Source organism: Myotis davidii, unplaced genomic scaffold, assembly GCF_000327345.1.
Source record: "Myotis davidii unplaced genomic scaffold, ASM32734v1 scaffold346, whole genome shotgun sequence".
Lineage (NCBI taxonomy): Eukaryota > Metazoa > Chordata > Mammalia > Chiroptera > Vespertilionidae > Myotis > Myotis davidii.
The window spans coordinates 2451779-2462791 of record NW_006297386.1 but is presented as its reverse complement, the minus strand read 5'-3'; the positions used below and the strand labels follow the sequence as shown (position 1 = coordinate 2462791).

Below are 11013 nucleotides of genomic sequence, written 5' to 3'. Positions count from 1 at the left end.
CATATATAGATCACACAATAATAGCAGCAAAAAAAGAAAAAGAAAGGACGGAAGGAAGGACGGACGGAAGGAAGGAAGGAAGGAAGGAAAGAGAAGAAATGTAACAGAAAAAGTGCAAGGCCAAATGAATAAAACTTTAAAAACACCACTGAGTGATTTGAAAGATGCCTTGAATAAAGGGGAAGACATAGCATGCTCTTGGATAGGAAGATTCAACATAATAAAGATGTCAAATATTTCTAATTTAATTTTAAATATAATTTTAAAAATATGTTTAACTAGATAAGCTAATTCTACAGTTCCTAAATAAACAAAAGCCAGGAAAACTTGGCAGAAGGAGAGAAAAGAGGTGAGACTAACCCTACCAAATATTAAACACATTACAAAGCATCAACAATTAAAACAGTGTGGTGTCTGTGCATAAATGGAAGAATAAATGAAACATAATAGAATGTTGATAGAGTCAAATACACTCCAGAATTTAATATGTGGCAAAACCAGAAAGGGAAAATTTAGTAAATATTTTTGGGTTACCATACTCCCCACATATGCTAGGATGAATGCGAAATGAATGAGAGATTTTAAATGTAAATAATGAAACCATATATGTGACAAAGAAAACGTGGAAAAAATCCCTTATAATCTTGGGATGAGCTGTTAAAGCTGTGACTATAAATCCAGAAGCTACAAACATTCTGTGTGATATAAAATTCCGTAGTATAATCCATAAAAATACAAATTAAATGCAAAATGGGTGAAATATTTGCAATTTATCACAGGCAAGGAATTGATTATCTAACTTATAACCATCTTCTAGAAATTGGTAAGAAAAAAAACAATCAAACAGAAAACTATAAAAAGGAAATTCAAGTGGCTCTTAACCAAATGAAAGGATCCTCAATTTCACTTATAAGAAAAATTAAAATTACTCTGACACCATTTTTAATTCATCAACGTTGGCAAAAATTTAAAAATTTAATTAACAAGCTTGGATACAAACCAGCAGGCACTCTCATACACTGCTGGTGGTAATGCAAATTGGTACAACCTCTATGGAAGCCAATTTGCAGCATTTTTCAAAATTACAAATGCAAATACCCTTGACCAGAAATTCTCCTGTTGGAAACTTCTCCAATGATACTTGTGCAAAAGTACAAAATGACACTCATGCAAGGCTAGTCACCTCAGCATGGCTTCTAACAACTGGAAACAACTCACCTGCCCACCAATGGGGAACTGATTAAATAAATGATGCTATTTCCACATAATAGAATAATATGAAACTATATTATTTAAAGTACTTAAGATTTTTATTAGTGATATGAAAACATTTCCAAGATCTTTGTGTAGAATAGTAAATAGGCGGGGAAACTGGGTAGACAGATGTTAAAAATGGGAAGGAGACTATTTACTGTATACTTTTAAAATGCATTTTCTTTTTTTTTATTGTCTAAAGTTTTACATATATCTTCTTTTTCCCCAATTGACACCCCCGCCCCCACCCCGGCCATTCCCACCCCGGGCAAGCCCCCACTGCACCAGTGTCTGTGTCCATTGGTTATGCTAATGTGCATGCAGACAAGTCCTTTGGTTGCTCACTAGCCCCTGCCCCTCCACCCCTGCCATTTGTCTCTGGATCTATTCTTGTTTATCAAATTATGTTGGTCATTATATCCCACATATGAGTGAGATCATGTGCTATTTATCTTTCTCCACCTGGCTTTTTCGCCTGGCATAACGCTCTCCAGTTTCATCCACTGCATGGGAGAGCATTTTCATTCTTTAATCATGTGGATATATTATCATCTGAAAAAAGTAAAATTTTGAAATTCTATTTTTAGCATTAGTGGACACATGATGTATAATGAGCACTGTATTAACTGCTGTAGAGCCAAGCATTCAAGTATTTCAATACCATCATCCATAGGGTCAGTAATATTTTAACAATTCTTGTGTTACCATAAATGGTTAGATCAAGTAGGACCAGATTCCCCCCAGACTAACTGGAAGCAAAAAAAATCAAAATATTCTAGCATATTCTTATTCATATAAAGTTATTCTCAAAAGTCTCCCTCTCTGGATTTTTTATTAAAACTTTTTCCCTTAGGGTATTGCCCTCTTGTCTGCCCCTTTAGAGCATGATGTTTAAAAACACAGGCTTTAGAGATCATTTAACTCTGCACCATTTGTTGTCTGCACAACCTTGGACCTGATGCCTCAATTTCTTCATGTGCAAAATGGAGGTAACCAAACTTTATAAAATTGCTGTGAGGATTTAGTGAGTTTCTGTACTTAAAGTTCTTAGCCCGATGTTTGGCTCACGGTAAGAGTTCTAGAAATACTAAGTATCTCTATATTACTGCATTGTTCTCTGGGCCTGAATTTCCACTGGATTCTGAACTCTGGCATGCTTTTGATGGACACTCTGGTTACACATCTGGCATGAGAGGTTTAGCCTGTGATATCGTCTCCAGTCAGGTCAAGTAACAGTTTACTTAAATTGGTTACCATTTAGACACTCCATCATAAATTTATGTAATTTCCTACCTTTGAATTAAAACTCCTCAGTGTAAACACATTAAGTTTCTATCTAATAACCTTTTCACTCTTTAATTCAAAAATAATTTTCATTGTACATCAACAAATTATCAGCATTTTAGCATGCTCATACCAAAAGTTCAACACTCTAAATTTTTATTACAAAACTCAATTTATCTACAAAATCAAATTCACTACTACACTCAGATTTATTTTATAATTCTGTAACTAACAAAGCCTCTCAGTCATTGTAATCAAGTTTTTTTTAAGGGAGAAAGTTTTTGTTATATTTATGTAATTACCATTGCAGTTGTAAGAAACACTCCATGCCAATTTCAATTACTTCAATGTCAATAATTCACATTAATAAAAGTAATTTATATGACCTCCTTACAATGTGTAAACTATTTTAATAAGTATGTAAAAGGCTTTGGAAGAGGAAACATACCGTTGAGGTTTAATTTTCAAATGTTAGAAAGGATTAGAGACTAAAATTGGCTATCAGAAAATTCACTGGGGACCACAATGAACCCACAACAGAACATTGCCAAGTCCTTGTTATTAATAATTTCTTCTTTCTAAATTCCTTTAGAAAACATACTATCAGAGATTATCAAGGGAAATACTATAAAAACTGTAAATTATGCTTAATCATTGGGCTATAAACTGGAAATTTTTAATTAAAAAACTAAAGCCTTCATAGGAATAATGGAATGCTGTAACTTGAAAGTAAAAATTAGGTTAATTTTGTTATGAAATAAATTTTTGTGACATTATGGGTCAAGTACTGATTTATATATCTCTTGGAGATGTAAGAAAAAAAATGTAAGCCCTGAGGGAAATTGTAATCCACAAAGCAAATTGAGACATGTAAGATAACTAAGATATAAATATTAAGTCATAGGCTGACCTAAGGGGGTTCATAAGGAGGTGACCACAGAAACTATTTTGCATTTTAAATAGGTCTTATAGAAAGGCAAATGTTCAATAGCCAAATGTGGTGGAAGAGACCACTTCAAGAAAAAAGGGGAGTAATCTGAGTAATGACTGGAACAAAATAGCAGAGATTTTGTAGAACTGAACACAGAGACTACAGTATAGAATAATGATCGTGGGGAATAAAACAGATTCAAGAAGCTACAAGACAAGGCTGAGAAATTCATAATTTTCCATAAGTAATGGAAAGCTATGAACAGTACTTTGACCAAAAAAATAGTTTTATAAAAGTTTCCATAGAAAGAGTATACTGGTATTTGGGTACAAATAGAACTGAGGTCTGGAGGAGAAGAGAATGTTCTAGAAGTTCAGCATAAGATACATATGAGTCTGAACTAGATGTTGTGGAACTAAAAAGGAAGAGATGACTGTAAATATATGGTGAAAGACTATTAGTAAGAATAGACATTTAATTGAGAGATTATATTATGAAAACTTTTGAGTTTTATCAGTTAATCATCTTAACCCTCTGAAGTATATAACTATCATCTCCATTTTACAGAAGTGGGTTAATTTATTTATTAATATAGTCTAAGTATAGTGTTGGGACCCAAACCCCAGACTCACTGACTTCTAATACCAACACTATCAACCTCTATGCTTTCTAATTATTAGAGCTCATGGTACTTAATATTGAGGAGAAAACTGGAGCCAAAAAATGACACTGAAGTTTCAAGCTTAAACAATTGGGTATCAATCAAAACAAAACATGACTCAGCAGGTGTGGCTCAGTGGTTGAGCTTCAACCTATGAACCAGGAGGTCATGGTTCAACTCCCGGTCAAGACACATGCCTGGGTTCCGGACTCACCCCCCAGTGTGGGGTGTGCAGGAGGTAGCCAATCAATGATTATCTCTCATCATTGATGTTTCTTTCTCTCTCTCTTATTCTTCCTTCTTCTCTGAAAACAATAAAAAAATATTTTAAGAAAAATTTAGAAATAAACAAAAATACATGGCATATAAGGAGGAAGAGTTGGTTCAGGAAATTAGATACAAATTCCATCTTTAATCTACCCAGTTTCCTGAAAAGCATTGTATTTTCAGCATGACCTGAAGAAAGTTTCTGTTGCATATTATCCATTAGTCCTGTTTTAGTCTTTAAATGTTTAATTTATCCTGTGATAAGCCATTTCCATTTTAACCCACTGAAATTCTATTGTTTTATCAGGTGAGACGTTTCCTGACAAGGTGCCTAAGGTGCAGTTAGTCATCACATATGAAGATGTGAAGCTAACTATACTAGTGAAACACATGAAAAACATCGTAAGTTTGTCGTATCTAATGAGAAACATGGAAACCTATATTTAAAAATTACTTCCCTCTGTTGAGCAATTAATGTCAATATTAGTGAGAGAAATGGGGCCAGCCACCAAGTTTAAGTGAGGAACAATGAACCAATTACAGTGTTCTTCTCAGCCTGACTGTGATCCTAGAGGATTATAAAATATTTCACAGGGTAAGTCCTAGAATGAAAATCAGATTGTATTCCAAATGAAGTGTCAGAAAATGCTAGTGAAAAGGCTTTGAGAAAGCAGAACAAGTTGGAGTACTAAGAGCTAAAGGAAAAACAGCTCAGTCCCAAGAACTGACATATCCCATCATGTTGAGCTTGCCAGAGAACTGATTCATCTCTTTGGGTAGTGCCCGTACCTTGTCTGGGAAGCCAGGATGTCTTATCTTAGAGCAGTGGTTCTCAACCTGTGGGTCGTGACCCCTTTAGCGGTCCAACGACCCATTCACAGGGGTCGCCTAAGACCATCCTGCATATCAGATATTTACATTACGATTCATAACAGTAGTAACATTACAGTTATGAAGTAGCAACGAAAATAATTTTATGGTTGGGTCACAACATGAGGAACTGTATTTAAAGGGACAAAAGGTTGAGAACCACTGTAGAGTTTCCTTTCAAATTCCCATTGTACCTTGAGTTTTTACCATCACAACAGTTATCAGATTCTGATGTAATTGCTCACAGATATTTCTTTTTCCTCAAAAGGCAAAAATAGATACAGAGACAGAGCAACATCGAACAGACAGTCAAACTACAGCGGAAGGCCGGGGAGGGTTGAGGGGGTGGGTGAGAGATCAACCAAAGGACTTGAATGCATGCATATAAGCATAACCAATGGACACAAGACACTGGGGGCTGGTGGGTATGGGAGGCTAGGGGAAGGTCAAGGGGAGAAAAAAAAAGGAGACATATATAATACTCTTTGTAATACTTTAAACAATAAAACAATTTTTAAAAAAGCTAATAAATTGTTTGAGGACAGGACTCCCATCTTTGCAACCCCAGAACATATAACTGTAGTTAACCTCTAAAGAAAACTAAAAGCTGTGTCTCTGTTACACCCCACTATCCCTAAGGCTGGGTCAAGTCAGAGGCAAGAGCAGCAATTGGGCCATGTCATTAAGCAAGACAGGGAGCTTTCTATCGCACGGGGTAGGTTATTCATGATCGTAGTCTGGGAGCAGTGAACAGAAAAGGGTAACTCTAAGCCTCGCCAGCTTCTCTGGTTTTTCTCTAGTCTCGTCAAAATGGGTGAAACTCCCCAGGAGATTCCACAGGTGTAGAGAAAGTCAGTAGCACTGTTTTGGCTTTCTCCTTTATTAGTATAAACCTCTCAGGATGCACTTGGAAGGATTTAAAGGGGCAAACCCTTCTCACCATGACATGCATCTGGAACATGCTAGAACTTAATAAATGTTTTTTCAGTGAATAAATAGTTGGCATAATTTGCACAGGATACATCTGCTACAAACTTAATATTAGCCAGATACCCAAGGATGTTTGTTTGTAAATCTGTGGTGTTTATAATCAGCATTTTTTGTAATAGCTGAACCAACATTATTAAATGTGTTATGTTTTGGTAGAACTTTTAGCCATTGAAATAAGTATTTTCAATTACTTTTGATATGATAATCATCTTAAATGAGAATAGCAGTTGTTTAAGAAATTCTTAGGCTGGAAAATGAAGATTTACCTAAGTATCTGTATACATTCATACAATGAAATAATAGAGTAATGAGAAATGGTGTTAATTGACTTGACAGAACTCATATATGTATATGATATATAATTGTTAATTGAAAATAGTCTTATTGGAAACTAAATTTTTATTTCAGTAATGTTGTCTTTGCTCAAAACATTTTAGAATATGCCTATTGATATTCCTTTTAGAGCTGGCATAGAAATCACAGCAAACTTGGTGGTGTCACTGAGTAGACATGCCTAATATTTGATCAAAAGCAATATTAGCCAACTTGGTCACCTATTTATTCACCAGATGAATCCCCAAATTACATTTAACAGTTTTCAAAAATGCATTTTACGCTCAGATGAAGCTGCACTACCAATACGTATATTCAAAACGAATGTGATGCAGGCATGAAGGGAGGAGAGACAGTGAGCAAGAGTCTAAGATTCAGATCAAGTTATGAGAAATGGAAAATGATCCGTTGAATACCACAAAAAGTAAAAGCAAACAAACACTTAGGGCCATTAGAAACTATACATTGTCAATGCCCTCTGAAGGATCTTAATAATAAAGCAATACTTCCTGCAGTCTGAATCCTCAGTGCCTGCTGGCTCCGCTCTTCTCCCCAGTCTCTTCTCATTGCCCTGGTATTTATTTCTAGACCTCTCTTTTTTCTATCTTCAGTCTTGTGTCTTTAAATACCACCCACATGTCCTTCTCTTCTGTATTTATAACTCCAGCTTGAATATGTTTCTAAAATCCAGAGTTGTATGTACAACTGATTACTCAACAACTGTAATAGAAATTCAATAGGCACCACAAACTTAGCATACACCAAATAAACTTACTATCATTGCCCTTCTAACCTTGCTTCTTTTGCAATCTTTCTTATCTCAGTAAATAGCACCTTCATCCTACTAGTTGCTCAGGTTAAAATCCTTAGAGTCATTTTGACTTCTTTCATAAACAACATCCAATTTGCCAGCAAATCATGTCAGCTCTGCATTCAAAATAAATCCAGAATCCCACCACTTTTCATGTCCACTGCTATCACCATTGGTTCAAGTCACCATCATCTCTCAACCCAATTACTACTGTAACCTCTTACCAGGTCTCTCTCTGTCTACCCTTGTTTGTTTATAAATCAAACCCTGTCATTTCTCTCTTCTTATTGTTTTGGGGAAGGAGTCTCATATCACATACCATGAAAGACAAAATACTTATTAATAATGATCTGTGAGGCTACCAATATGGCCCCTTGGCCTCTCCAACCTCATCTAGTATAGACACCTTCAATCATTCCACTTCATCTTCAGTGACTTCCTTGCTCTTCCTTGAATATTGCAAACATGCTTTTGCCCTAGGATAATTGTTCCTCCTACTCAGTTTATCTGGAATGCTCTTCCCTGGGCTCATGACTCAAATTCTCCATGGCTCAGTTTCATGGGCCCTGAATGATCATACTTGACTGTCACCTTTTCAGTGAGTGAGGACTCACTCCTGTAGGTAAAACTGCAAAACCACCCTCTTTGTTACCATTTCCAAACCTCCTTTCTTACTTTACTTTTTCCCACTGCCCTGTATCACACTGTAATCTCAGGGGCTAAAACAGAGCCAAGGACATAGTAGGTGCTCAATGAATACTTGGTTAAAAGAAAGAATGTCAAATTACTTCTGATGTGAACAAGGGCTAAAACCAAGATCTTTCTCACCATCCAAAAATCACCACAAAAGGTCCCATGCCTTGCATTTTCACAGCTTATTCTTTCTCCTCATCTGAAGACAGAGATAACATTATAATGTTAAAATGTCAGAAAAATCTATAACTCTCAACATAGTTTCTTGGCCCATTTCAAGTTTTAACTAATTCTTATTTATTTTTTGAGCCTTTAGTATTTTCACATGCCAAAGTAATCAGACTAAAGAGTTGTGCTTAATTTTATTTTAATAGTAAAATGAAGTATTAAGCCTGCAGTTTTGTCGCACTTGATATTAAGTTTGATGAAAAGAATTATCTTCTATGAAATCTTTGAAGCTTTGCTCTAAGAATTACTTCCCTCCTGCAAGATCACAAGCTGAAACAAGATTGCGGAAATGTTTTTCCTTTCAAAGCAGCAAAATATGATTTGTTCTAGTGAACAGAAGCTGACTAATGCAGTTATTTAGAAGCTTGGTCAAGGTTTTCTAAACTAATATTTTCATTTATATAACAAAAATGTAAAAATCATTTAGATTTGAAATATTTTTAAATCTCTCTAGTACTTTCCCACACAGCCCACTTTAAAATGCTCTCTGGCATGGACTCACTCACCATGTCTGTCTCTGCATTACACTGCTGGCAATGTCTCTCCTGTTCTCTCTCCCAGTCTGTGTTAATTCTAGACTGTTTTCTCCTACCTGTTCCGGAAGGCTCTAAAAGTGATCAATAAGGATACTGGACTCTCTTCCGGTATTGAAAATGCTCACACTGTTAGAGTTTCTTACTCTGTAACAAAAGAGTAAGTTATTTTAAATGAAGAGCAAGTAATGTCAAGGAAAAAAGATAACACTTCAAATTGGGTGCTGTTAAATCGTTCATAAGACACAAAATGGGAGAAACAGTTACTATAGGAAATTAACAGGAGAGAGAGAAGGAAAAGTAGAGTGAAGCACAACCAGAGAACCTCAGGCTAAACACACACTCATATTAAAAATTTATTACATTTCATATTTTACTTAGAAAATTCCTTACAATTTTGCTGTCTATGTGTAGCCGGGGGTTAGTTCCATGAACCATACTTGAAGAAACATTTACCAAATGGCTCTTTACTCCATAAATGGTGCCCTCCAGGCAGTGTGGGTTCTGGATTTGGCACCAAGTCAGTTGTGGTGCTTGTTGAAGTACAACAGCGATACAATTTAGATTTGAAGAAAATAAAGCCCCAGTGATGGCAATATATGAATTTTTTTTAATATATTTTATTGATTTTTTTTTTTACAGAGGAGAAGGGAGAGGGATAGAGAGTTAGAAACATCAATGAGAGAGAAACACCAATCAGCTGCCTCCTCCACACCCCCTACTGGGGATGTGCCCGCAACCAAGGCACATGCCCTCTTGACCAGAATCGAATCTGGGACCCTTGAGTCCGCAGGCCGACGCTCTATCCACTGAGCCAAACCGGTTAGGGCAATATATGAATTTTGACATATTAAAATAACAATGTTTTGTGTTTCCTTTTAAAACTAACTTGGCTAAATTTTCTATCCCAGTTCTTTTCAATTATTGTTCCAGCCTAGATGCACTTCAATCTAAATAAATACTAATTTATTGCTGAATGGTTATTTTCAAGGGCAATGACAATTATCCCATATATTCTAAGAATTTTTTTAAAAGGTGTTCTTCCAGAGTAAGCCCATTATGATATTTATTTCTCATTTCAAAGAATATGATTCAAAAAAGAAAAGAATATGATGCAAAGCATATCCAGCCCAGATGTGGATATCTTGTTGTGTTTTATGTTTTGTTTTTTGTTTTTGTTTTACCAAGGAAACATTGCCTCTCAAAGATTACCAATTGTTTCTTAAATTGTCCTATAAACATCTGATTACTGATATGAACATGATACTTGATCTTTTACCAAGAGCCAACATCTTCAACTAGTCCTTTCTTCTTGAACTTTTCAACTCTCAGGATCTCCATGAAACTTCACCATTTATACTAGTATATTCCCTAAACCTCCTTGACAGGAGGCTTCCTTAGCTCTTATAAATTTAAACAAGATAATGTACATAATGACTAAATAAATTTTAGCTTCACACTTAGCCCTTAAACATGAAGCTTTTTCTAGTATTCAGGACTTTAACTCTTCAAACTAATTTCCTACAAATTTCATTCCATCTTGAGAGTTCAAATATTATATGAATTACTCCTAAATTTATATCTCTACTTTTCATAATTCTTTGAACTCAATTTACGTATTTCCAATTCCCTGGTGACCGTTCAGACTCTCATATCTTGCAATCTTCTCAAACTCAACAATTCTAAATTGTAGTCTGCTACTTTACACTGAAGCCAGCTCTCACTCTGACCTATTAATTATTTCAAAAGTTGTCGCATCATCCTCAACAACCCCTAGTCAAAATTTTTCTATAATTATTTTTTGCACTTGATCTTAGCCAAAAGGCCATAATTTTCTATACTTTGACTTATTTCGTCATATTCCTTTTATTTTCCTGTTACTGTTATTATTGTCAAAATTCTATTCTATATCCTCTATTTATTTGTCTATGAATTCTTTTTATTGGTTGCTATGATATTCCTTTCCTTATTTTCTACTTTTACTATTTTATCCTGCATAAGATATCCTAAAACTCTATTTCTATCAACATTTTCATCTAATTTATCAGAAATAAACTTTAAGGCTCTTCTTGAATTTCAGAGTCCTTAGCTTAATATTTAAGGTACTATACAATATACCTATAAGCTACCTTTTATATCCCACTCTCAAACACATGTT

At 35.1% G+C, this 11013-nt stretch overlaps 1 protein-coding gene across 1 annotated transcript in view; it reads left to right on the top strand.

The window, feature by feature from the left end:
• Nucleotides 1-11013, top strand: part of PIK3C2G (phosphatidylinositol-4-phosphate 3-kinase catalytic subunit type 2 gamma) — a 242508-nt gene that overhangs the window by 215713 nt on the left and 15782 nt on the right. Inside the window, exon 31 of the mRNA XM_015570075.1 lies at nt 4705-4799. Coding sequence (XP_015425561.1) covers nt 4705-4799 — 95 coding nt within the window. The remainder of the gene's footprint in view (nt 1-4704; nt 4800-11013) is intronic.